Source organism: Gorilla gorilla, chromosome 12 (assembly GCF_029281585.2).
Source record: "Gorilla gorilla gorilla isolate KB3781 chromosome 12, NHGRI_mGorGor1-v2.1_pri, whole genome shotgun sequence".
Lineage (NCBI taxonomy): Eukaryota > Metazoa > Chordata > Mammalia > Primates > Hominidae > Gorilla > Gorilla gorilla.
In genome coordinates this window covers 113,591,840-113,619,058 of record NC_073236.2, presented here as the reverse complement: position 1 = coordinate 113,619,058, position 27,219 = coordinate 113,591,840, and the positions used below count along the sequence as shown (strand labels likewise).

Sequence of the window (27,219 nt, the reverse complement as noted above, 5' to 3'; positions counted from 1 at the left end):
AAACAGACTCCACGACCCTCCTTTTCTCACGATATATACTCCCTTCACATGTATCTAATTGTATACTAGCATCTAATTGCGCCTTCCTAGAACTTCCAGGGACTAATCTTGAGACAGACAGACCAAGCCTGGAGACCCAGCTGCAAAATTCCAGAGATGACTTCAAGGCAGCTAGTTAACAACCTGGCCATTGTTGAGATGACGCCAGCCCACACACCAGGTGGACTGGGACCCAGGAGAGCCACCAGAACAAGACACACATATGTTGTATTTACCACAGTTCTTGAATGCCTTGCTTATCAAGTTTTCCCTTTTTAAACCCCTGCCTTCCCCTCAAAAATTGAAGTGGTTGCTTTGGATGGGAATCTGGCTGCTTTCCCTTTATTAGGTTTTTTTTTTTTGACAGAGTCTCGCCCTGTCACCAGGCTGGAATGCAGTGGTGCGATCTTGGCTCACTGCAACCTTCGCCTCCCGGGTTAAAGCCATTCTCCCTGCCTCAGCCTCCCGAATAGCTGGGATTACAGGTGCCTGCCATCACGCCTGGCTAATATTTGTATTTTTTAGGAGAGATGGGGTTTCGCCATGTCGGCCAGGCTGGTCTTGAACTCCTGACCTCAGGTGATCTCCCACCTTGGCCTCCCAAAGTGCTGGGATTACAGGCATGAACCACCGCGCCCGGCCCCTTTACTAGTTTTGGATAATAAAATCACTTTCTTTCTACCAGACCTTGCTCTTGTTAATTGGACTCTGCAAGCAGCAAGCATCCACACCTGCATTCGGTTACATATGGACCAAAATTGCATAGTATAATGCTGTTCTGGAATGCTATATTGGAACAGAAATTAAAAGAAATTAAAGAATGTGTGAGTAAAAACTCGGTTACATGTAAAAAACCCAATTCCCCCTGAAGAAGAGAAAGAGCTGGAGTCCTTTAAAATCAACTGCCTGTTTTTCTGTGGCTAGTGAGCCTTATCTCTCCCTTTCCCAGGCATTGTGAAGACTGTGTCTCTAGCTGTGCAGCTGCAAGGTCACTAGACAGATAATCTCAAGTCATAAAACATGTTGTTCCTTACAAAGTAAAAAATGATATAATGCATGTCTCAGTTAAATAAGTCTTTGTTTCTCGCTTCTGTAATATGCTTTCCCCTGCACAGATCTCCCCTCACCTCACAAAACGCTTAAAAGGTAGCTTGACTCTTTGTTCAAGGCTCAGTCCTTTAAATGTTAATCCGACTGGGTCGGTGCATCTAAATAATTAAGTAATTCCTCCTCAACCCCTCGGTGTCTCTGATTATTTAATTATCCCACTGCATTTCTGGTGGCCCGTACAGGAATTGGAGACGACAGATTTACTGTCTCCTTTGCCTGCGGGACTTAGGGCCCTGGGGCTCGGGGAGACCCGGCATCCAAGGCGCGCCATGGGGGAGCTTCACCTGGATGGAGACTGGCTCTCCCCGCGTCCCGGTGCCCTGCCCGGCAGCGCAACAGAACCGGAGACGGGGCTGCAGGACAATATCAGCACTTCAGGAACCACGGTAAGGAAAAAAGCCCAAGGCAGGAAAGCCCGTCCCATAGGGACGAAGGGGAGCTTGATCACCTCCCGGGGACCAATCACTAATCCAACCCAGAGTGGCTGGGGGCGGCAGGAATGGCCTGCCAATTTGGATGAAGCTTGTGTCCCCACTAATAAGGTGGAAAGGAGAAAATAGGCCGATAGAGCGGCAAGTGCAGCAAGGAAGAGCTTGCTGGCACTCTTGCCACCCCAACTGGGAGTGTGTGGGCGCGTGTGAACTGGGAGTGGGTATGTGCGTGTGAACCTACCCGGGACATGAGAGAGGCTCGTTTTGTCCAATGAGGAGTCCTGGGGTAGGAGTGGTGTGTGTATGTGTGTGAATGTGGGAGCCTAACTAGGCTCACCCGGGACATGGAGAGGCCTGTTTCATCCGATGAGGAGTCCTGGGGCAGGGGAGGTGTGTGAAAGTGTGTGAAAGAGATGGTCTCGGGAGAGGCCAACGCGGGGACTGACGTGGGGAGGCACAGATCCCTTAGCATGGGTTGTGCTCCGAGGCCAGTGTCGGGGAAACCAGACCTAGAACGTTGTATACGGCTGATAGGACCAGGTCCACCGCTGCAGCAGGCTGTGAGAGGGGAAGGCACGTTCCTGGCCAAGCAGCGTCCAAAACTCCCGTAATAGGACCCAGTCTGGTGGACCCGAGAGTAAAAGTGAGAGTGAAAGGGCGCCGCAAGGGAGGAAATGGGAGGAAAAGCGTCGAAAACAACTCCTTTGGAGTGCATGATAAAAAACTTTTAAAGAAGATTTAGAGGTGATTATGGGATGAAACTGGATGCTCGAAATTTAAGGACATACTGTGAATTAGAATAGCCCTCTTTTAGTGTTGGATGACTGGCCGAAGGCACTACAGAGAAATTGGCCTTGTGTTTTAAGGTGGTGACTAGGGTTGGAGGACAACCAGGGCATTCAGACCTAGTCTTTATATTGATTCATGGCTAAATGAATGCAGCCCTGCCTAGCAGTTTATTGTAGAACGCTCGCAGCTCATGCCGAGAGGAACCAGCTGTGCTGGCAGCTACAGAGTTAAAGGGAAAGTCACAGAGCCTTGTAACTAACTCCACAAGTAAAAAGTGAAAAGTAAAAGCCAAAACTGAAAGTAAAAATCAGCTGTGCCAGGAACTATGGAGACAAAAGAAAAGTCTCAGGAAAGAGAAAACTGGTTTTGCAAGAACCACAGAAGGGAATAAAGACCCCTCCTCCCTACATTCCAATCTACCCCCCTTTACCAAGGCTAACTGCCCCTAAGGAGTTAAGTTCAAAGAAATACAGGCTCCCAGAAGAAAAAATCAGAGCTCCAGGAAGTTAAAGTGAAAGGCTACAAAAAAGTCAGGCAGGCCGTCTCAGGTCTGGCCGTGCCCAAGTTATGCTTATGCCTCTTAAGAGGACAAAAGGACCCCCACTAGGACCCAGATGATGCAGTCCAGCTTCAACCCCTACAAAATTGCCGAGAAGCACTTCTGCCAAAGGCTAAAGGATGGTAAAAGAAAAAGGCAACCAATATAAAAAAAAAAAAAAGTCTCAGAGGTGCTCCAGGGTGCAGATAAAAGCACCAACCAGTTTTAAAAAAGACTTTGTGGGGCATTTTGGTTGTACACTCCGTTTAACTCTAAGGCTGCTGAAAATCAGCACATGGTGGATACAGTATTTGTAAGACAGGCCCAAGGAGATATCAGGCATACACTGCAGAAGTTAGAAGCTCCGTAGGCGTGAATGCTACCTAGCTTATTAAGGTGGCTACCAAGGTGTACATTAACTGAGATCAAGAGGCAAAAAAGAAAGCTGATCGGAGGCTTAAGAAAGGCTAATTTACTAGCAGCAGCCCTTACAGGAAGAGAAGCTGGCTTTGCAAGGAGGCATGGACGCGGGCGTGAACACAGTCCTGGAAAAGGCTAGTCTGGACAGGAGTTTGAAAGCCGGCCGAGGCTAGAGAGAGATTAATGTGCACAGTGCAAAAGGAAAGGACACTAGAAGGATAAATGTCAAAAGAATAAGGAAAATGGTCAATGGTCTAACACCCGAGTGCAGCGTTCGGTTGCTAGTTGTGATGCTTCAAAGGCAGATCCTGATCTGATCGGCTTAGCGGGGGCTGAGAATTTAGAGGACTGATAGACCGGGCTCGATCCTTTTAGGCCCCGGGGAGCCTATAGTCTCTATGGAAGTAGGGGGCCAATTAATGGATTTTTTGGTCGATACTGGTGCTGATTTCTCTGTGGTAACTCACCAATTAGTCCCCCCACAAAGAACTGTGCTACTATCGTAGGGGCTACTGGGGCCAAAGAGGCCTTTTTGCAAATCCAGGAAATGTATTATTGGGGGACAAAAAGTGCAGCATGAGTTTCTATATATGCCAAATTATCCAGTGCCCTTATTGAAAAGAGACTTACTCCAGAAACTGCAGGCACAAATCTCCTTTACACCTAAAGAGAATATGACACTAGAGTTTAGAAAGTTTAAGGCAATGGTTTTGACTATAACTGTCTCAAGAACTGAGAAATGGCGGCTCTATAAACTGTGTGCCAGAAGGCTACCGGAGGCGGACCTACACAATATGCGGGGAATGCTTTTCAAGGTACCAGGTGTATGGACTGAGCACAACCTCCCTGGACTTGCTGCAGTCAGACCCCCGGTCGTAGTAGAGCTTAGCCCTTATGTTCCCCGGTACAAGTCCGTCAATACCCACTACCCAGAGAGGCAATTGATGGCATAACGAAACATTTAAATCGGCTCTATGAACATAGGATTATACTGAAATGCAAGTCCTCCTGGAATACTCCTCTGCTGCCTGTGCAGAAGCCAAATGGTGAATACAGGCCAGTTTACAAAGTGTCCAAGGACAAGGCAAAAGTCTGTTTTCAGCAGGTTGGATAGCTAAGATTCATGGTATCCCAAGGCCAGTGCAGGCTTGGAAGTGCACGCAAGGAGGCTGTATGTGCATTGCCCACCCACGGGTCAGGGAATTTCTAGGTGCGGCGGGATTCTGCCGAATCTGGATTCCAAACTTCTCCCTTATAGCAAAGCCCTTATATGAGGCTACCAGAGGAAAAGAAAGAGAGCCCCTCCTATGGGAAAAGGAATAGGAAAAGGCCTTCAAAGACATAAACGAAGCTCTCATCCAAGCCCCGGCGCTAAGGTTGCCAGATATTAAAAAGCCCTTTTTTTGTATGTGAATAAAGGAAAGGGAATGGCAGTCGGAGTCGTAACTCAGTTGGGCTCTTAGCGTCGGCCGGTAACATACTTATCCAAGAGACTGGACTTGGTGGCCTTAGGTTGGCCCCACTGCCTCAGGGCGTTGGCAGCTACTGCAATCCTTCTAAAAGATGCCAACAAGCTAGCCCTAGGTCAGAAGTTAATAGTTCGGGTGCCACATGCTGTAGTCACCTTAATGGAGCAAAGAGGACATCGTTGGCTGTCCAACTCTAGAATGCTAAAGTATCAAGGGCTTCTGTGTAAAAATCCCCAGATAACACTGGAGACTGTAAATACCTTGAACCCAGCTCCCCTGCTGCCTGTGGAGGAACCCGACTGGAAGGACGGTAGGTTGCCTCACTGCTGGCAGGACCTTCCCCACTGTTGCATAAATATGGTGGATGAAGTGTTCTCGAGCCAGGAAGATCTCAGAGATACCCCCTTGGAGAGCCCAGATGTTGAATACTTCACTGATGGTAGCAGTTTCATAACAGATGAGGTGCGATATGCAGGGTATGCAGTAGTGACCCAACACTCAGCAGTTGAGGTTCAAGCCTTACCTTCTGGGACTTCTGCTCAGAAGGCTGAATTAATAGCATTAACCAGATCACTGTTATTGGCCAAGGGGAAGAAAGTAAACATATATACTGATTCAAGATATGCTTTTGCAACCCTGCATGCCCATGGGGCAATATACAAAGAGAGAGGACTTTTGACTACTAAAGGAAAAAAAATTAAAAAAAAATAAAGAGGAAATTTTGCAATTATTTGAAGCCATATAGGCTCCAGAAAAGGTGGCTGTCATTCATTGCAAAGTACACCAAATTGAAAAAAGCTATGAAGCACGGGGCAACAGAAAGGCAGACCGAGAGGCTCTGCGGGCAGCAATGAGCAAGGCTTTACCTGAAGAAAGACCTCTAGCAACGCCTCTCCTTATGGAGCCCCCTTTGCCGGAGGTACCCAATTACTCTTCAAGTGAAAAAGCTTGGTTTGGTCAGGAAACAAAAAAATATATTAAAGGTGGATGGTGGCTGTGACAGGAGGCTAGCCATCCCAGAGACAATAGCCCCAAGGTTTGTGAAGCAGATCCATCAAGGAACACACATTGGAAGGACAGCTCTAGAGACTTTGAGAGGTTGGCATCTCTATGTGCCATGGCTCTCTGCCATGACCCGTGCTGTTTGTGAACAATGTCTATCTTGTGCCCGGAATAATCCAAAACAAGGACCTACTCAACCTCCAGGAATTCAGGAAGTAGGAGCTGTGCCTTGTGAGAACCTGCTTATAGACTTTACCGAGTTGCCTCGAGCAGGAGGTTACCGGTATACGCTAGTGTTTGTTTGCACCTACTCGGGGTGGGTTGAGGCCTTCCCCACCAGAACTAAAAAGACACAAGAGGTGACAAAGGTGCTACTGAAAGACATCATACCAAGGTTTGGGTCACCTCTAACCCTAGGATCAGACGATGGTCCTGCATTTGTGGCAGAAGTTGTACGACAGCTAACTCAACTTTTAAAGATCAAATGGAAACTACACACAGCCTATCGACCACAGAGTTCAGGGAAGGTGGAACGCATGAACCAGACACTCAAACAGCTACTGAAGAAATTGTGTCAAAAAACTCATCAAAAGTAGGATCAGGTCTTGCCCATGGTCCTCCTCCAAGTCAGGTGCACCTCCACCAAACAAACTGGGTATTCACCCTATGAGATTTTTTTCAGCCGGCCACCCGCCCACCCATCATAAGACAGATTAAAGGTAATCTCTGTAAACTAGAAGAACTAACTTTAAGAAGGCAAATGCAGACTTTAAGTGTGGCCATGTAAGAATGCATGACTGGGTTAGAAAAATGCCTATAAGTCTAACAGACCCAGTACACCCTTTCAAACCTAAGGATTTTGTTTAAGCTAAAATAATGGAATCCAACCATTCTAGGACCCATACAGGATAGGTCTCATATTGTAATCATGTCTGCTTCCACTGCTGTTAAAGTTGCAGGTGTCACACCTTGGATTCACCACAGCCAGCAGAAACCAGTGGCAACAGTGACTCCCGACGATAACCAGTGGATTAACCAACAAGACCCAGATCGCCCCACCTGAATAGTCCTACGGCGAAACCCAACCACCGGTAAGAAGGACAACTGGCCTGCTCTGACCACACCAGAGGATGGTCAGTCTATGCACGGCTGAAGCTTGAGGATCCTGCAAGCTCTGCTCTAGTCACATCCTGGAAGCTGACTAGTCTATGCACAGTTGAAGCTAAGAGGACCATATCCGGATAAGTAAATGTTGATACAATTTATAAGCCTACTTACAATTCTGTCAACACTGATTGCTCTGTTGTTATGTTATCATTGCAAATGCTGCAAATGTCTATGCCCAGAGGAAGGTTTGCCATGCCCATGTATAGTATAAGCATGTTTCTATTACATAGACTGTTGTCGTTACCATTTCTGCCTATACTAGAAGGGGAGAAATCTCTAGAAGGATGTCCACACTGTGTACCTACTACCTGGGTAAGGAATACCATAGTTAAAACTCTACTGTACCATACCTACTAAAACGTACGGGAACCAAGTTAGAAACCTACACATACAACCAGAAACAGTCTGCAATGGTTTAACACAAGAGAGGCTTAGCAAGAGCAGCCCTAAACACCTGTACGGAGAGCTACAAATTGGATGCCCAGACTGTAACATTCAGTGGTCTACACTAACACATCTCCAACACTTATATTCAGGAAGGATTGCTCTGCTAAGTAGTATGTCAACCAAACCAAATTGTAAGACAAGAACATGCAATCCTTTAAATTTTACTATCTTAAAGCCAGAGCTACCTTTTTGGTCTACAGGACAGACAGCACTATTATGAGTTGATAGACAAGGAGTAGGCCTTGGAGTTCCACTACTAATTGTCAAAAAGACTAGAAAGATTCAAATGTGTCCAACCCCACAATTCCGGGTCCATAAGTCATTCTATAAACATTTTGATCAGTCAGTGCCTGAGCTTTCCCATCAACCAAAAATTTACTTGCTCAACTAGCTAAAAACATATCTGGCAGCTTGGAAATTTCCTTATGCTATGTATGTGGAGAAACTAATATAGGGGACCAGTGGCCATGAGAGGCAAAAAAATTAATGCCACAAGATAACTTAACTTCGCCTAACCCTGCCAGTGAACCAACAGCCTCAACCAGTGTTTGGTTGTTTAAAACCTCCGTAATTGAAAAGTACTGTATCGCCTGAGTAAAAAAAAAAAAAAAAAAAAAAAAAAAGGCTTTCACAGAGGCTGTAGGAGAAACAACCTGCCTAGGGCAAAAGTATTATGATGAGACTAAAAACAAAACTCTATGCAGAAACGGCCAGAACGACTCCTATTTACCAGATCCAAACCCTTTCTCTCGGTTCTCTACTCTAAGCCACTCTTGGCATCAGCTAGAGGCTCCAGATGCTTGGAAAGCACCCTTTGGCCTATATTGGAACTGTGGAGCACGGGTGTGTCGGCACGGGCATATCAGCTAAATAGACAGAGGCATGTGTGTTAGGAACAATCAAGCCATCCTTCTTTCTAATTCCTCTAAAGCAAGGGGAACTCTTAGGATATCCAGTATATAATGAAAATTTTTAAAAAAACTAAAAAAAGCATAATCGCAAAAATGACACAAATGTCAAAAAAATGTAGACATAAAAGACTGGAAAGATAATAATGGCCAAGCTGTCATAGAAATCACAGCTAAAATGCGCAAGTTAGCCCATGTTCCAGTTCAGACTTGCTCCAGATAATCCCCGGATTCCTTGTTTACAGGATGGTTCTCAACCTTTAAAAGATTCAAAACCCTCATTGGTGGGTTTTTGTTTATTCTTGGAATCTGCCTCATCCTCCCTTGCCTTTTACCCCTGTAAGTAGGAGTATTTGTCAACTATAGAGGCAGTGGTAACCCGACACACTGCCACACAGTTGATGGCATTAACCAAATATCAGCCGCTGCCAGTAGAAGAAAGAGCTCAGCTCTGTGAAGAGGTGGCAAATAGTGGTGCTTTCTATTAACACCTTTGTTATGAAAAGCACCAAAGGGGGGAAATGGAACAGAAATTAAAAGAAATTAAAGAATGTGTGAGCAAAAACTCAGTTATATGTTTAAAAAAAAAAACACCAATTCCCCCTGAAGAAGAGAAAGAGCTGGAGTCCTTTAAAATCAACTGCCTGTTTTTCTGTGGCTAGTGAGCCTTATCTCTCTCTTTCCCAGGCATTGTGAAGACTGTGTCTCTAGCTGTGCAGCTGTAAGGTCACTAGACAGATAATCTCAAGTCATAAAACATGCTGTTCCTTACAAAGTGAAAAATGATATAATGCATGTCTCAGTTAAATAAGTCTTTGTTTCTCGCTTCTGTAATATGCTTTCCCCTGCACAGATCTCCCCTCACCTCACAAAACGCTTAAAAGGTAGCTTGACTCTTTGTTCAAGGCTCAGTCCTTTAAATGTTAATCCGACTGGGTCGGTGCATCTAAATAATTAAGTAATTCCTCCTCAACCCCTCGGTCTCTCTGATTCTTTAATTATCCCACTGCAATATAGTCTAAATATTTTTCCCTATCAGTAGGTGTAGCTATACATCATCATTTTTAATGACCACATGGTGTTCCTTTGTATGGCTATAACCTAGTTTATTTTTCTAGGTGCCTCTTTTTAGAGGACATAAACACACTGGAATGCACATTGTTTGTGCACATTGTCTATTCACTCATCCACTTCTCTTTCTCTCTCTCTCTCTTTTTTTTTTTTTTTTTTTTTGGAGACAGGGTGTCACTCTGTTGCCTAGGCTGGAGTGCAGTGGTGTGATCACTGCAGCCTCAACCTCCCTGGCTCAGGCAATCCTCCCACCTCAGCTTCCTGAGTATCTGGAACCACAGGCATGTGCCACCACACCTGGCTAATTTTAATTTTTTTTTTTTTTTTTTTGTAGAGATAGGGTCCTCCCTATGTTGCCCAGGCTCGTCTTGAACTCCTGGGCTCAAGTGATCCTTCCACCTCAGACCCTCAAAGTGCTGGGGTTGCAGGCGTGAGCCACTGTGCCTGGCCCACTTATTTTTTAAAGCCATCTTTTTAGAAATGGAATTGCTGCTGAGTGTCAGTTTTCTTACCTTTGTCTCCAAAGCCTTCTTTTACAGTCCTGTCTTTTTTGTTTTGTTTTGTTTTTTTGTTTTATGGTGAGAGCCAAGTAAACAAGAACTTAATGTCATTCCATCTGTCAATTCTGTGTGTGGCTTTTTTTTTTTTTTTTTTTTTTTTGAGACAGAGTATCTCTCTGTTGCCCAGGCTGGAGTGCAGTGGCACGATCTTGGCTCACTGTGACCTCCGTCTCCCCGGTTCAGGCAATTCTCTTGCCTCAGCCTCCCGAGTAGCTGGGACTACAGGCACACACCACCACACCTGGTGAATTTTTGTATTTTTAGTGGAGGCAGGGTTTCACCATGTTGTCCAGGCTGGTCTCGAACTCCCGACCTCATGTGATCTGCCCACCTGGGCCTCCCAAAGCACTGGGATTACAAGCGTGAGCCACAGTGCCCAGTGTAATTCTGTGTGTTTTTACCAGCAGAGCATGCATTGAGTATGTGCAAACAATTGCGAAGGAAAATTAGAGCACATATATCTACAGAAGCGCACTCAGAAAGGGGAACCCTGTTGCTTCTAAAGTGAAAGAGTATTATTTGGCTTTGTAACCAAAAGATACTTTTGTAATTTATAAAATGAAAACTGTAACTATCAGTGAAGTGAAAGTGAAATGAAGTGGGGTTGAGACGTGTCTATGCTGCAAGGCAGAGCTTGCTCTGTCTTAGTCACCACCTGCCTCCTACAGGGCTGGAGTGAGTGTGAGGCTTAGAAACACTGCAATGGGGCCGGGCACGGGGGCTCACGCCTGTAATCCCAGCACTTTGGGAGGCCGAGGCGGGCGGATCATGAGGTCAGGAGATCGAGACCATCCTGGCTAACACGGTGAAACCCCGTCTCTACTAAAAATACAAAAAATTAGCCGGGTGTGGTGGCAGGCACCTGTAGTCCCAACTACTCGGGAGGCTGAGGCAGGAGAATGTCGTGAACCTGGGAGATGGAGCTTACAGTGAGCCGAGATTGTGCCACTGCACTCCAGCCTGGGTGACCGAGCAAGACTCTGTCTCAAAAAAAAAAAAAAAAAAAAAGAGAACACTGCAATGGCCCTGCTGAATTGGTGGCTTCTCTTTGAAAGTATAATGAATCCACTTATAGAAACATTTGGGCCAATTTATACACAATTCAAATATTCACACTAATCATTAAGTGAAGGCATGGCGTTTGTAAGAAAAGTGTTTTCAACGGTACGTGATAGCATAACGATTTTTATTTTAACAGAAAATGCCCCCGTGCCATTTTATAAAAAATATCCATGAATTGCATAATTAACAAAGACCGATTCATCAGACTTTTTTCACGTATCTAGTTTAAAAATTTCTCAGAATCCTGTCATCTTCCTCTTGTGAATTCCATAAGTTAATTCAGCCAGATAGATATCTTGGTGTCTTCAAAAAGATTTTCTTCTAGTATTCATTTTTAAATATAAATTAAACTTTATTAATTGATATAAATGTATATTAAACTTTAAATTTTTATAACCTATTCTTACAACGTGCTCATATCAATCAATGCCTCTATACATGGATATGGTTAAGAAACTTACATTTTATATTGATTTTTTTAAAGGTTAAAGAAAGAGGGACCAATTAACTTCATCTTTTCCTAAACTTGAAAAGACAAACCAAATTCTGCCCTTCATCTCCAATGTTTGAAAGATCAGAGGTTCCTGTCAAGTAAGTCATCCTTTCTTCATAACTATTGAAAAAGAAATAATCAGAAATCGCTGAATAGGTCAATTAAAACCATTTTTATCAAATATATTCATTCACAACATGTATTGTTGTAGTTAAAAACTGGTTGAGAAAGTTTACTTGTAATTATTCCGCACTTTGATATCTGTCGATTATTTCTGGAGCAAAGGCAGGCTTATTCATTAGGTGCCTTTAGGTAATTTTTCCTGCTATTCTTCCTGGATACTTTAGAAATGAGAAGGGGTGAGCTGTAAGATAAATGAGTGTCACTAAGGGAAATATAAGCCTGCCTTTCTCAAGGGCTGAGCTCCGGGAGGCGGGAAGAATTCAGAGCATTGGGCCAGGGCTCATCTGGTGGGTTCAAGCACACAGCCTCAACTCCCTTGCAGGAACATGGGTCCGTGTGTGGTTCACTCTGAAGCATCTGTCTTCCTGTGAAAGAGCTTGCGGCTGGTGAGTGGATACTGAGCCCAACTTCTGCAGGCTGCCCTCCCCTCTGGATACCAAGCCCACCCATGGCAATCCCTTCAAGGCGTGACTCTCATGATAATTAAATGTGTGATAATGTGAAGAGGAATTTTCAGAGAAACCGAGTCAAGGACTGGTGGTGGTGAAACTTCTTGCTTTCTTGGAAAGCAAGATAAGGTGCTATGCTTTTTGCTCTCTGACATTTCCACTGTCTCCCAGCCATCTAGCAATGGCTACCCTAGAAAAACCTGTTTCCTACCCTTTGGTGTGGGCTGGGTATAGAAAGAGGAGGCTTCTCTCCAGAACTTTGCCAGGAGGCCCTTTGCCACACTGTCCTCAATCCACCCTGCTTACGCTGCCCCTGAGAAAGCCTAGTTCTCACCTGGCAGTGTCGCTTCCTCCTTTGCTGTGTTCCAAGATGCAGCCTTCATTTGTGGCCTAGGAAGGGGTGGGAAGGCCCAATTGCAGGGCAGTTATTATTATTGTCAACTCTCCCTTGAAGAGATTGTATCTGTTTTACTTTCTCACATGCACTCCTGCCTGGGCTGCAGGAATCCTAGAAATTTTGCTCTCAGCTACAGTAACTCCCATGAGTACTGATCCCACACTTTTCCTTCAAATGCTAACTGGAGGCAGATTTTTAGATGGAGAAACCAGAGAAAAGAGAGTCAGCAGGAGTCCAGGTGATAATCAGAACCCAGGACCCTGAACCTGACTGCTCTGACCAGGCTGCTCATTCCATTGGTGGGGAGCTGGAACCGGAAAACTGCTCATTCTAAAAAACAACCCCAATCTTCTCTCAACTTCTGGCTGTGCCCATGTCCTCTGAGGAAGGCCATGGAATGCCTTCTGACATGCTCTCAGATGCACAGCTGAGGATCTGAAGGCAGCAACTCACCAGGGAGATGGTGGAGTTGGGGGCTTGGGCGTGGCAGAAGCGTTTGCGCAAAGCTTCTTGTATCTGCGGGAGAGGTAAACGCTCTGCTTATGCCAGCCACAGCCCCGGCCTGCGGGCTGCAAGTGAAGCAGGGGGTTAGGTGGGCAGACTTACCTTCCTGTCCATGAGGCAACCAAACAATAGGATGAAGACGCCCTGAGAAGAGGGATATGGGGATAAGCTGGTCAAGGAGGAAGGGATCCACCCGAATCAACGTGCTCCTTCTGTCCTGTGTAATTCACATCCTAAGGCTTCTCATCTCAATTTTTCTGTTACCACCATTTGGTGCATGGGATCCATTTCAGGTGCTTTTCTTATTGTTATGGTTATAAAAGGGATAGCAAAGGATTGGGTACTGTCAATTTCCTGATTTCTCCAACAAAATCAGCTATTATTTTACAGATAAGAAAACCAAAGCTCAGAGAGGTTATGTAATTTGTCCAAAATTATCCAGCTACTCAGTGGAGGAACTGGGATCCACACCTAAGCCTTTCAAAATTCCTGAACCTATGTTTCTTCTGCTCCACCTTGGTACTTCCTAGAGAAGAGATCGGCAGTGACTTAGACCATCTAAAAAGGCAAAAAACACAGCCACCCCCCTATCACCTACCTGGAGGGTGTTGAGAATGGTGAAGATGTAATGAGGGACCGTGGAGACTTCCTCTAACAGAGTGGCCAGGCCCAGCCCCCAGGTGAGGCCAAAGATGGGTGTAAGAATGAGCAGGGCTTTGGTCACCCCCAGCAGAGCTTGGCGCTTCTCTGCTGGGGGTTCCTCTGACAGTGAAGGTCTCAGCAACTTCAGCATGGCCATGGCTAGTACCAGCCCATTCACGCCTACGATGGCCAGCACTGGCCCCACGAAGGTGTATAATGCCCCTCCCTTCCCATCCAACCAGCATTCTCCCTCCCTCAGGTATTGCCCTTGAGGTAGGTAGAGCCCCAGGGTGACACCTGCCAACCCCAGTGGGCACAGGTAGCCCAGGAGCACCATGAGGGGGAGAACTCGGTGCTTTGGCAGCTGGTGAAAGACAAAGAGCAGCTGGTGGGCCAACACCAGGGCCTGTGCCAGCATCCAGAAAAAGGTGGCCAGGTAGAGGAAATGACAGAGGAAGGCGGCAGCAAGGCAGAGCGGGCTTCGGGGCCCTGGAGAGAGGAAGGCGGCGCCCAGGAAGCAAGTGTCTGCGGCCAGCAAGCAGAACACCATGTTGAGCAGGGTGGCATGGCGGAAATAGGAGATCTTGTTCCGCACCACGACTCTCCACACCAGCCAGTACACACCCAGGCACACAAGCAGCGCCAGTATGGAAGCTCCCAAGCCCACTTGAGTCAGCAGCGCCAGAGCGGGTTCTTCTGGAACAGTGTGTGGGGACATGAGGATGGAGAAGGCAGTGAGGTGCTGGCAGAGGCACTGAGCAGTGGGGCTGGCACTGGCCACCTGTGCCTGGCACCCTTCTTTGGACCAACCCCCCCTGCCCTGGAAGAGACTGTGATCCCAGAAGACACAGTGAGGGGAACCATCTGTGTTCCCAAAGTCCATGATGACCTCTCCCTGGCTGAAGGCCTGGTCACCTGCCATGATGGAAATGACAAGGACCAGGCCAGGAGTGGCATAGAGGGAATCCCCCAGCCCTTGTCCATAGTTTGAGGGCAGAAGGTGGTCCAGTTTTCGCAGCACCAGGCTAGTAATACTTATTTCAGTTCCATTACGGACCAATGGGGCCAGTGAGTGCCCGGGAATCTGAGCCTGCAGTGGGGGCCGAGTAGGGAAGGAGATGCTGTAGTCAGCAGGAAACGTGGGTCCAAACAGCTGGCTCTGCAGCAGCACATTGGGTAAGCTGAAGGCGAAGGGGCGGTCCTGTGGGCACAGGCTGCATGCCAGGGTCTCCACAGCCAGCAGGAGAGTCGAGCCTGCCCAGGGCTTCCGGGCTTGGGCCAGGGTCCACAGAGACCTGGTGTCCATATCTAGGACCTTGTCTGTGGCAATCAGGAGATTCTGCAGCCCCCAAAAGAAAGATGAGCCCCGTCTGCTGGCGCCCACAGGACTGAGCCGGGGGCAATGAGAACAACAGACCCCACACCTTCCCTTCCCAGTCCAGTGTGCGACCCAAGGTTGGAGAGAAAAGGGAGAGGAAGACAGGCCTGTGAAGGGAGACTTTCTAGATGGGAAGAACAGGGAGCTGTTTGGCCAACCACCTGGGGGCATCTTCAAGGATATGTCCCCTGACCTGCACCCAGCCCCTCTGCTGAAAACCCTTCTTTCCCCCTCCATCCCTAGGGGCCACCCAGGTTCTAAGAGGGGACTTCTCCCATTCTTTGGCCCCTCCAGGTCTGCAAAGCTAGGAATGGTGACCAGCAGTGGTAGAGGGCACCGTGTCCTTGAGGCGACGGCCACACGCATGTCTGTGCATTCACACATGCCATGTATTCCCAGGCGTGAACGGTGTGTAATATCATTGCCCTTTGTTACACTTTTGGCTGCAGCTCATGGGTCACCAATGGATGCCCATACAGAGAGCCAATTTAGGTGAGCCCAGCAAAGCCAAGCATACTTCAGCGTCTCCATGGAAACTTCCTGTCTGTATCATAGCCACACGCCTGCATGTGCACACACGCCTCGGGCCTCATGTCTCCACACCCTTGCCTGCCTCCAACCCCCATGTGCTCCCAGCGCCAGGCCTCCATTCTGCAGCCTCAGAGAGTGGTGTCTGAGAGGAGAAATGGACCAGGAGCAGGCCCCTGGACTCTGGAAAGGTCTGCTGCCCGACAGCCCATGGTGACATCAGAGGGACAGAAATGCCCACAGGTGGGGAGTCTTCAGCCCCCGACTGCCCAGCTGGCCCCCACTGTGGCTCAGAGATCTCACCTTCAGGGCTCTGCGGTCAAGCTGTATTCTGGCCTCTGTCACCACCTTGGCCACGTATTTCATGGTGCTCAGCAGGGTCAGTAAGTCGGAGGGTGAACTTGCCTCTGCCGCCTGCCCTGGCAGCTGTGCCAGGATCTGTGGCACCTCCTCAGCAGGACTGCCCTGGCCTGCCTGCAGCAGCTGAGACAGACGAGACAGCATGACGTGGGACACATGGTGGAATGATGGTTTGAGAAGAGCATCCCAGACCCATGGAGATTGTTGGCCCCCAGAAGCCCTCCCACACCTACTTCCTGGCTCTGCTAGGGCTCCAGTTCAGAGAAGCTGAACAGCCTGTGGGCTGGGCCTTGGGGAAAAGGGTCTGCAAGCTGGGTCCTAGAGAGGCTAGGGTGGGCCGTGGAGGGGGCATGTGGGCAGCAGGGTGGAAGCTTCACCTTGGTTCTAGTGAACAAGGCCAGGAGCCTTGCATCCGTGCAGCTGCTGTGGACGGGCCCCCAGACTCCGTCAGCCCCACAGAGCCTCCTCACTATGCCCCTCTTGCTCTCAGGACATGGGGCCTCTGCCACGTGGCCAGCCTTGGTGACATTCCAGGTGAGCACCGAGGCGTCCTCAGGGCAGGTGATGTCTCCATCTGAAGAATGACGAGCAGGCGCTACTCAGCAATCACAGCCTCACCTGAGCCTCTCCTTGGGCAGAACCCTATGTGGGCCCCGAAGCCTGGTCCTGTTGCCCAGGGCAGGGCTGCGCCATGCAAGAGAGCCCGTGCTCCCAAGGCAAGCAGCTGGGACCAGCCCACTGGGCCCCAGGCCCTGCATACCCTGGATGATGGTGATGGAGATGGGGACCCTGAGTGAAGCCAGGCCCGGGCTCTGCAGATCACAAGTGTACGTGGTGTCAGCCATCGGGCAGCGCTGAACAGCCAGCACAAAGCACTGAGAGCCTGACTCGTTGAAGGAGGAGGCTGAGGGCAAAACGAAGAAGGGAACTGTCACTGGGCGAGGGACAGGCCTGGAACCCAGCAGGCTCTGACATGCTGTTTCAGTCTTTCTAGCAATTCAGAAACAGAGGAAGCAGTGGGGAAGAGCTGAATGATGTGTGGGCTCCACTTGGACAGAGGAAGAGAGCTTGGATTTTGCTGGAGGGGACTGTGGGGTCTCTAATAAGCTCTAGGACTCAGTTTCCACCATTTCCTCATTTGTAAAATGGAGACTATCATCAAACTAATTCCGTAGAGAGTTAAATGAGATTGTGTAGATGACAGCATTTTGCAAAAGTTTCCTATACACATGTGGTTATGTTATGGCAATAGACGTGGCATGGCTCTGATGGGGTAGAAAACAGTGTTGGCCTTGGACCCCACTCTCTGGTTGAACTGTGGCCTCTGTTTCTCATGAGCTGAAGACCCAGCTGCCTGCAAGAGACAGCTGCCCCCTGGTCCCTCTGACCCCTGACTGCTGGCCCCTTCTCATACCTTTGCTGCCCTCTCCAGGGCTCCAGGCCGCGGTGTAGGCCAGGTTTGTGCTGGGGATGCAGCAGCTCAGCTGGAAGCCAGGGAAGGTGGCACAGGAGATGGACAGCTGGTATGGAAGTCGAGCCACATCTGTCGCCTTCAAGGGCACCCTCACCACCTCATACAGGTTCCACGTGAAGCCCTGGGCCTCGAAGCGGCTCATGTACTCACCTGCAGACACGTGTGTGCGGCACCATGTGGCTCCTCTGGGCCCCGCTGCACCACAGAATCTCTGCTGCTTCCCAAGCCACAGCCTTGCGCCCGTCCTCTGCCTCCCACCCAGTGCTTAACCCCAGCAAGCAAGGTCCCAGGATGGCCCCTTTGGTGGACATTCCCTGTCCCCAAGAAGGACTTCTAGGAGGTAGAAGAGATCTCTCTTTTATCAGCCCATGCCCGTGAATTTCATGCTCTCCCTAGAGCAGATGCCCTTCCTGCACCACCCCTGCCATTTTAGCATCTTGAAAAACGTGGATCTGTTCTCAGCAGACATTGAGACGGTATTCTCCACATTCTCCATATTTTGTGTGGAGAATTGTAGTATTTTTGTTAACAGAAACATTTTTATGAAAAATAACTACATTTTCCAAAACATAATTAGACAAGTGACTTTGTTTTACATGTTTGCAAATCTTGCCCGTGTCTGGGTTCTCCCATCTGCATTTGCATTCAATCTCGTGATGGCCCTGTAGCCTTTGGAAAGGGCCACTGTCTACACCTGACGGAGTGGGAGTGAAAGGGTCAAATGACATCTTAGCATATTAGGACAATAGTTGTGACTTTGTAAACCCTGAAAAGGGTCTCAGAAGTCCCAGACCACAGTGAAAACAGCTGGCCATTTTTAGAATTTTCCACATTGCAATTTTTCACACCAAGGGACCTCTTAGCCTTTGTTTCCCCAGAATGGGTAAACAGAAAGATGAAAAGGGTGAGAAAGAGGTGGAAAGAAAAGAAGGAAGGAGAAGGGAGGGAGGCGTGGGAAGAAGAGGTGAAGGAAAGCAGAGAAGGAAGAGGAGGAAGAAGGGAAATAAGAGGAAGGAGAAAGGAGGCAAGGAGAGGACAGGCTGGCTACCTGCCCAGTGATGGGACATGTTGGAGACGCTGAGGGCAGCCTGGCCGTGGCTGGAAGTCACAGACACCTGTGTCCCTGGCTGCAGGAGGATGGGACTGGGGCTCCCTGGGTGCCTCAGGAACCAGCTCAGGTTGGTGGCCTCCTGGCTCAGATGGAGAGTCAGGCTCAGCGTGTCACCAGGCATCTGCAGCTGGGAGTTCAGGTTGAGGATCCCGGGGACTGCAGGGAGGTAGGCGACAGGGGACCCTGGAGGAGGGACTTATGGCCCTCAGATGAGCAATGGCTTCTCCCCTGACTCTGGAGCCCATTCCTCCACACTCCCTCCCTAGCTTTTTAACTTTTTCTTTTTGTCCCTGGATGGGCACCTGAATGTGGCTGCTGCAATCCAGCCTGGAAGACTCTATCTGTTATTGGAAACCAAAGAGGGAACCTTTTTGGTCTATGCCTCTCCCTCCCCCAGGTATCTTGGGGCTACTGGAGCTGCTTCCTGCCTCCTAGGGTAAAAAGCAGTCACTCCAGCACTTTCTCTCCTTGTCCTTATGTCTCTGGGGCCTCTCTCATTAGTCTCCCTACTCAGGTTCCAAGCTCAGGGCCTGTGATCTGCTATGATGGCTGGCTTTCTCTCCCACCCAGAGGAGCAGCTGTGCTTGGACCAGCTGGCCAAACTACAGGTTCAGAGAGGAAAAAACCACTGAGAACATTTATTTCACTTAAGGCCATTGGTTTCCAAGTTCCCAACCTTCCTCACCAGGTGGCAGCAACTGGCAGTACCCGGGTTCGGGATGGCTGAAGACAAGGCAGCCACAAGGCTGGTGGTTGTGGAGGCTTTGACAAGGAGGGTAATGGAGGCAGATGCTGGTGTTCCACTGGTAGCCAGAGAGGCAAGCACAATAGAAATTCCCCTCGTGGTTGACGTTACACTCTGTGACAGAGAGAAGAGAAGAGGGGGTGGGCAGGCTGTCTGAGGAAGCTAGGTGGGCAGGGCAGACACCTGCCTGATGCCTGAGAGGCTTTAGGGCTGGGTATCTGGACCAATTCCCAAGCTACAGGTGCCTCAGTCAGGCCCATGCATCAGGACTGCCTCCTCAGTCAGGACTCGAGGCAGCAGATGTCTCGGGGGCCAGGGAACAGGTGAAGGTGGAGGTCTGGGCCCACGTTGTCTGTCCCTTGGGCCATCAGCCAAAGTTAGAAGATAGGGGGATGGGGCAGGCAAGGAAGGGTCTGTCTGGTAGGGAGGTGAGGAAGGAGCTGGGCCACGGAGACAGAACCAGGCAGCCCTTTCTCCAGGAAATACAGAGGGGCTCACAGAGTCTCAGGCAAGCTGGCTGCAGGAGGCCCGGGAACCTATGTTCATTCACTCTCAGCCCCCTTCCCACACAAGTGGTACCTGTTGTGAGTCTGAGGCCAGTGAGAAGAGGCCTTGGGGAAGAGGAAGCTGAGGCAGCGGGGAGAGTCAGTGTCCTGGAGAGTTCAGGGGGCCAGGTCTTATCTGGAAAGTCCAGATGTGCATAGACGGAGACCAGCGCTGATTCTACAGGAGCAGAGGGGACAGCTGGAGAGGACAGGCAGCGAGGCCACAAGCCGGTCCCCTCTGGATTCTCTCACCTAGCTGGCCAGTCCCAGGAATGCAGAGCAGACCCCCTCCCACAGCCTGTCCAGGTGCATGTAGATAGGGCTCAGGAAGGGAACAAGTCCTCCCCTAGGCACTGTGCCTTCAGATACACGGCTTCATGTCATCCATCCAGCAACACCTATTTTATGGATGAGGCTCCAAAGACAAATGAGTTCATTTCCAGGCCTCTCCGCTAGAGAACTGGTCACAGACCTGTCCGACTGTGATCAGAGCCAGTCCTCTCTCTCCGCCACCACTCCCTCACTGCACCTGCCCTCTCCTTTCTGGGTCCTGGGTTTCCACTTCATTCCCGGCTCCCATCTCCTCCCCCTCCCTCCTCCTCCTGTCCATACACTCACCCCCTGCTCCATTCTCTTGGTCCAGGAGCTGCCCAGATCCAGATTCCCCTCCAGCCTGACTCTGTCCCTGGAACAGAACACAGAGGGGAGACCTCAAGTCCCTTCCAAAGGCACCCCAGGGGCCAGCCTGACTAGTCTCAGCCAGCATGACTCAGTCTCAACCAGCTCTTCTTTTTGCCAGGAGTCAAGTGTACACATCAGGAAGGGAAAGCAGGCTTCTGTTAGGGGGTGCCAGGGATGCAACCCCAGGAACCCTGCTATCCCACCCAAGACCAGGAACCAGGCACGCCCTGGGAAGTCAACATGCTTTGTTTAATTCCTTCCTGCGTTTACCTGTCCCTGGGCCTCTAGGCTAATTGAAATGGCTTGGACATTGCTGGCTGGGGCCCAGGCGCTTGGGGAGTTTATTCCTTCTGTAGGATTTGACAGCAGGGGAACAGAAGGCAGTGTCTTTCCTCCATCTTTGGTTCCTGTACATTATTTCCTCACCAACTCCTCTGTCAGGGTGAGGGTGGAGGTCTGGGCCCACATTGTCTGGCCCTTGGGCCATCGGCCAAAGCTAGAAGATGGGGGATGGGGCAGGCAGGGAAGGGTCTGTCTGGTAGGGAGGTGAGGACGGAGCTGGGCCAAGGAGAGAGAACATGGCAGTCCTTCCTCCAGGAAATATGGAGGGGCTCACTGTGTCACAGACCTGAGCCCTGTCTATATGCACCTGCGTGTGCGTGTGGATATCTATCCAAAACCAGATATTGATATAGATACGAATATGGATAAGACGTGAGTATAAGCTGGTCACAATGGCACGTGCCTTTAGTCCCAGTTACTTGGGAGGCTGAGGTGGGAGGATCACTTGAGCCCAGGAGTTCAAGTCCAGCCTGGGCAACATGGTGAGAGCATGTCTTAAAAAAGATATAGATATAGATAGATTTAGATACAGATACAGATATATATTTACATAAAGATAGATTTAAATTTAGCAATAGAGATAGATTTAGGCTTAGTGATATATAGACATAGACATAGCCATAGATATAGCTATCTATTGAGGAGAACACAGATGGAAAGGCACCCTCTAGACTCTGATGTCTTTCCTCAGATTCTCTCCCATCCTCTAAGCCAATAGTTTCCAAATCTGCAAAATTTTTCTTTTTCTTTTTAAATGGCCAGCTTGACTGAATGAGACTTTATCCAAAGTACAGCAGGTATCATATGAGTTTACAGGGACTCAAATAAGGAAACAAGAGCTATCCCCCACACCCAGGAAAATAAAATTGAGTTCTCAGAGATCTCATAACAAAGCATCCACTTTCCTTACACATTACTTCCTCTCCCCTCAGCCCTTTTCCCACTACCTATCCTTTCATTCCATGCTTTGTCTCTCCCAATCAGAGGTCTCCATTGTTGCCTCTGCAGACCTTCCCTGGGTCTCACCCCAGTCTCACTTACAGGTTGGGATGCTTGGGCAACTGGTGACCCCAGCAGGGGAAGAGTTGTGGCCAGGAGCAGCAGCGGGGCAGCCGAACAGACCATGGCTCAGTGAAGCAGTCCCTACAAGCCCACGATGCAAATTTCCGCAAGGAAGAGCTGGCAGGGCAGTGTGCAGATGGGATGGGAGGGAAGAGGGGAGGGAGCCAGGGCTGAATTTACAGAGGAAGCACTACAGCCTGTGACTCTGAGTGAAATGGGAATCCAGGTCACTGTGGGGGCCACCTGGAGCCCACATGCCCCAGTGAGAATGGTGCCCAGGCTCTTTTTGGGCTCTGGACCAAAAGCTCTGAGAGCAGGAGAGGCTTAGGGGTTCGAAGTCACAACCAGCAACATGTCTATAAGCCAGGTTCAGTCATGTTCCCAAGGACCTGGGAAATCTGGATTGTTCTGAACTCCTCAAAGGCTGAATCACTGATCAAACAGTCAAGGTTACAAATGAAAAATAAAGAAAAGATAAAAATATGACAGCTGACTTTTACTCTAAAATAATTTCCAGATAGACTAGAATCCTCCCTCCCTCCCTCCCTCCCTCCCTCCCTCCCTCCCTCCCTTCCTTCCTTCCTTCCTTCCTTCCTTCCTTCCTTCCTTCCTTCCTTCCTTTCTCTTTCCTCACTCTTTCCTTCCTTCCTTTCTCTCTCTCTTTCCTTCTTTCTCTCTCTCTCACTTGCTCTCACTCTCGCTCTTTTTCTTTCTTTTAGAAACAAGGTCTCCCTCTGTTGCCCGGGCTAGAGTGCAGTAGCATGATCAAAGCTCATGATCATAGCTCACCATAGCCTCAAACTCTTGGGCTCAAGCTATCCTCCCACCTTAGCCTCCCAAGTAGCTGAGATTACATGTGTGCACCACTGCACTGGCCTAGAGTCTTAAATGTAAAAAAGAATCTGAGAGAATACTAGAAAAAATTATCAAGTTATTTCATAAAATAATTTTAAACTGCAGAAGGTTTTTTAAATTGATAATACTGGTTTTTTTTATGTATTTAAGTTTTTTAAATACATAAAACTGAGAAGCCAAAAAGGAAATAAATTTGACTGTCTAAAAACTTTTAAGTTTGGCCTAAGAAGAATAATTTTCTCAACAAAGGAAGTTTCTTCTAGTTTTCATATCAATAAGATAGAAAATAGGCAAAAGATGGGAATAGGCAATTCACTGAAGAAGGAATAGAAATAGTTTGATAATGGGCGTGCACGGTGGCTCACACCTGTAATCCCAACCCTTTGGGAGGCCGAGGTGAGTGGATCACCTGAGGTCAGGAGTTCGAGACCAGCCTGCCCAACATGGTGAAACCCTGTCTCAACTAAAAATACAAAATTAGCCAGGCGTGGTGGCGCATCCCTGTAATCTCAGCTACTTAGGAGGCTGAGGCAGGAGAACTGCTTGAACCTGTGAGGCGGAGGTTGCAGTGAGCTGAAATTGCACCATTGCACTCCAGCCTGGGCAACAAGAGCAAAACTCTGTCTTAAAAAAATAAAAATAAAAAAGAAGTAGTTTGATAAACATATACAAACCTCCAACTTTACGTATCAGAAATACAAATCAAACAAGAAGATACTATTTCTCACCTGCTAATTATCAAAAGAGAAAATTTTAATTATATTAAGTATTAAAAGTATAGTTGTACATGTGTGTAAAAACAGGTACATAAGAATATTCAAGGCAGAATTGTTTGTGATAGCAAATGAGTTGATTAAACAATCAAAATGTCTATTAAAAAGGGAGAGCTTATATAAATCTTGGGATTTCCAAACAACACATTACTTAAAGTTGTGGGGGAAAAGTGAAGTAGCTTTATTTTGGAGTGATCCCCAATATATGTAGTGAAGTTTAAATATATGTTATATATATTATGCTCCCATGTATGTAAACAAAAGGAATCTATTTAAGATGCTTGTACTTTTATATCCCTAGAATATTTCTGGAAGAATACATCAGAAATTTGACAATAGTTGTTGCTTCTGGAGAAAGGGATTAAGGGTCTGGATGGGTCTGTGTGCTGTTTCATATATAGTTTTTCTAATCATAGACATTTTTTTTAAATCAAAAAAAGTTGATTTAAACACACACACAAAGTGCGAAGTACCTATGGTAGAAACATAGCCCCACTGCATTTCCACCTCCACCTCCACCTCCAATCCCCGCTTACCAGTTTTGCTGCTAATGGAAGAGCAGACGCACTGAGCAAATACACTCATGGGAGCAATCGCTCTTGTAAATAGCTGATTTCAGAAAACATGAAAATGGTGGAGAATCTGGTTTGAGAACCAGAGAGAGAAGTGAGAGAGAAAACACAGGCGCTGGAGGTAGGATGCTATTAGCATGCTGTGTGCTGTCTGTTGCAGCTATAGGCAGTCTCAGATGGGCCAAGGGGATGTGGGACATCAACAGCATCTGCTGCAGTCTCCAAATGGAGTCTGTCAAGGCATGAAGTGGTCCTAGACTATGCTCAACAGGGTCTGTCGAAGACCAGGAAATACACAAGCAAGAGGTGGACTGAGACCCAGAAGAGTGGCTGCTTCAGTGCCAAGGGGAGACTGAGCCATGGCAGCCCCCAGTTAGGAGAGGCAAGGACTGCCTCCAGTGGAGGGAAGGCTGTTCATCCATCAGCATGAACACTGAAGGAACAAGGAACTCCGAGGACATTAGAAAGCTAATAGAGGCTGGGCGCAGTGGCTCACACCTGTAATCCCAGCACTTTGGGAGGCCAAGGCGGGCTGATCACCTGAGGTCAGGAGTTCGAGACCAGTCTGGCCAACATGGTGAAATCCCGTTTCTACTAAAAATACAAAAAAATTAGCCAGGTTTGGTGGTGTGCCCCTGTAATCCCAGCTCCTCAAAAGACTGAGGCAGGGAATTGCTTGAACCAGGGAGGTGGAGGTTGCAGTGAGCTGAGATCATGCCATTGCACTCCAGCCTCGGTGACAGAATGAGACTCCTCAAAAAAAAAAAAAAAAAAAAAAAAGCAAGCTGATAGAGGCTGGGTGCGGTGGCTCATGCCTGTAATCCCAGCACTACACCTTGGAGGCCAAGATGGGCAGATCATGAGGTCAGGAGTTCGAGACCAGCCTGGCCAAAGTGGTGAAACCCCATCTCTACTAAAATACGAAAATTAGTTGGGTGTGGTGGCGCGTGCCTGTAATCCCAGCTACTTGGGAGGCTGAGGGAGGAGAATCGCTTGAACCTGGGAGGTGGAGGTTGCAGTGAGCCAAGATCACTGCCACTGCACTCCAGCCTGGGCGACAGAGCAAGAATCTGTCTCAAAAAAAAAAAAAAAAAGAAAGCTGATGGAGCTGGAGCTGGAGAGGTCCTCCGTATTCCACCCCCAAAACATAATTTTCCCTGATTAATTCCCAGCTCATCTCTCATCTTAACCACTTTGAGTTCATGACTAATAGTGACAGTAGAAATGAGAGCAACATATTCCTAGTTCAAGTAAAGCTAAGGTGTCCAAGGTGTTCAAAACTATTGATAAAATTGAGATTTATTTTACACTTTTTAGACTGTTCCTATGATTTTAGAAAAGCTTGAAACATTTTTGCATGTACAGAGATATCTAGAAAAAGACTGGAGGGAAATCTGCAGGCTCTCCAAAGCATTGAGTTTACCTTAGTACCCCCCAGCGCCTAGCACCATGCATTGGAGGCCTTAGGTTATATTTGTATCAAATCAATCAATCAATAAATGAAATACACCAAGACATAAACAGTGATTGTAATTAAATGGTAGGATTTGGTATGTTTTTCTACTTTTCTGTATGTTTCAATTTTGTATTCTGTAATAGAAAAGATCTTAATAAAAATATCATATCTGGCTGGGTGCAGTGGCTCACTCCTGTAATCTAATCCCAGCACTTTGGGAGGCCGAGGCAGGTGGATCACCTGAGGTCAGGAGTTCAAGACCAGCCTGGTCAACAGAGTGAAAACCCGTCTCTACTAAAAATACAAAAAAAATTAGCCAGGGGTGGTGGTGGGCACCTGTAATCCCAGTTACTCGGGAGACTGAGGCATGAGAATCACTCGAACTCAGGAGGTGGAGGTTGCAGTGAGCCAAGATTGCACCACTGCACTCCAGCCTGGGCAACAGAGTGAGACTCCATCTCAAAAAAAATCTATATATCTGTATATCTATATCAAATCTTACAGTCTTAGGGACCGATCAGTTTCATGGGGTGTCAGGAAGCACCCACAGGCTGAATCAGGTCTTAGGCAAAGTGGAGTTCAGACCAACGGGGACTTATTGCTGCCACCTACCTACTCCCAAGTCCAAAGTGAACCACAAGGTGATTGGCCTTTGTCCCTCCAATATACATAATGATTTTTGGAAACTGGTAAGTTTTTAACTGCTGGCAGCTTCTCTGAGCTCCTAGGTTGCTCCTGGACACCTCTAAACATGGATTGTGAAGGCTGCTAGTAAGCAGTGCTCCCTTATTTCATTTTTATTTTTTAGAGACAGGATCCTGTTATGTTGTTCAGGCTGGCCTCAAAGTCCTGGGCCAAAGTGATTCTCCCACCTCAGCCTGCCCAAGTAGTTGGGATTACAGGCGTGAGCCACAACTGGACCTGGCCTCCATTACTTCTTCTTCTTCTGTGTTTGTTTTTTTTTGAGACAGAGTCTCACTCTGTTGCCCAGGGTGAAGTACAATGGTGCGATCTTGGCTCACTACAACCTCCACCTCCTAGGTTTAAGTGATTCTCCTGCCTCCGCCTCCCAAGTAGCTGGGATTACAGGTGCCCACCACCACACCCAGATAATTTTGTATTTTTAGTAGAGACGGGGTTTCACCATGTTGGCCAGGCAGGTCTCAAACTCCTGGCCTCAAAAGATCCACCTGCCTCGGCCTCCCAAACTGCTAGGATTACAAGCATGAGCCACCGCGCCCGGCCTCCATTACCTCTTATAGAAAGTAACTGCTGGGCCCAGATGTGGTGGCTCATGCCTGTAATCCAAGCACTTTGGGAGGCCGAGGAGGGTGGATTGCTTAAGGCCCAGGAGTCCAAGGCCAGCCTGGTCAACATGACAAAACCTCAATATGGCAAAATTTCATCTCTACAAAAAGTTAGCTGGGTGTGGCAGCACATGCTTGTAATCCCAGCTACACGGGAGGCTGAGGTGGGACGATCACCTGAGCCCAGGAGGTCAAAGCCACAGTGAGCTGTGATCGTGCCACTGCACTCCAGCTTGGGCAACAGAGCAAGACCCTGTCTCAAAAGAAAAAAGAAAAGAAAGAGAAAAAGTAACTGCTGGGGTTGCTACATATTAGTTACCTCTATGAACCAGACATTGAATCTTGGTGT

At 48.1% G+C, this 27,219-nt stretch overlaps 1 protein-coding gene and 1 long non-coding RNA gene across 3 annotated transcripts in view; one reads left to right on the top strand and one right to left on the bottom strand.

The window, feature by feature from the left end:
- The first annotated feature begins 826 nt into the window (after positions 1-826).
- LOC109025761 (uncharacterized) lies at positions 827-25,735 on the top strand. The gene is made up of 5 exons (XR_010130032.1): positions 827-1,535; positions 6,752-7,043; positions 11,498-11,604; positions 12,012-12,075; positions 15,354-25,735. It is a non-coding gene; the product is annotated as an uncharacterized lncRNA (long non-coding RNA).
- The window catches only part of ADGRF3 (adhesion G protein-coupled receptor F3), a 41,376-nt gene continuing 25,277 nt past the window's right edge, over positions 11,121-27,219 (bottom strand). The window contains exons 2-14 of one of the 2 annotated variants that reach the window (XM_019021297.4): positions 20,441-20,507; positions 19,857-20,000; positions 19,218-19,391; positions 18,470-18,688; positions 17,362-17,571; positions 16,708-16,851; positions 16,325-16,521; positions 15,891-16,070; positions 13,638-15,020; positions 13,142-13,183; positions 12,989-13,051; positions 12,473-12,528; positions 11,121-12,054 (exon numbers count right to left, since the gene is read on the bottom strand). In XM_019021297.4, coding sequence (XP_018876842.4) covers positions 12,033-12,054; positions 12,473-12,528; positions 12,989-13,051; positions 13,142-13,183; positions 13,638-15,020; positions 15,891-16,070; positions 16,325-16,521; positions 16,708-16,851; positions 17,362-17,571; positions 18,470-18,688; positions 19,218-19,391; positions 19,857-20,000; positions 20,441-20,507 — 2,901 coding nt within the window. In that variant the 3' untranslated portion in view covers positions 11,121-12,032. Of the gene's footprint in view, positions 12,055-12,468; positions 12,529-12,988; positions 13,052-13,141; positions 13,184-13,637; positions 15,021-15,890; positions 16,071-16,324; positions 16,522-16,707; positions 16,852-17,361; positions 17,572-18,469; positions 18,716-19,217; positions 19,392-19,856; positions 20,001-20,440; positions 20,508-21,886; positions 21,971-27,219 lie in introns of those variants that run through there. The other variant, XM_063696013.1, reaches the window with a different exon arrangement.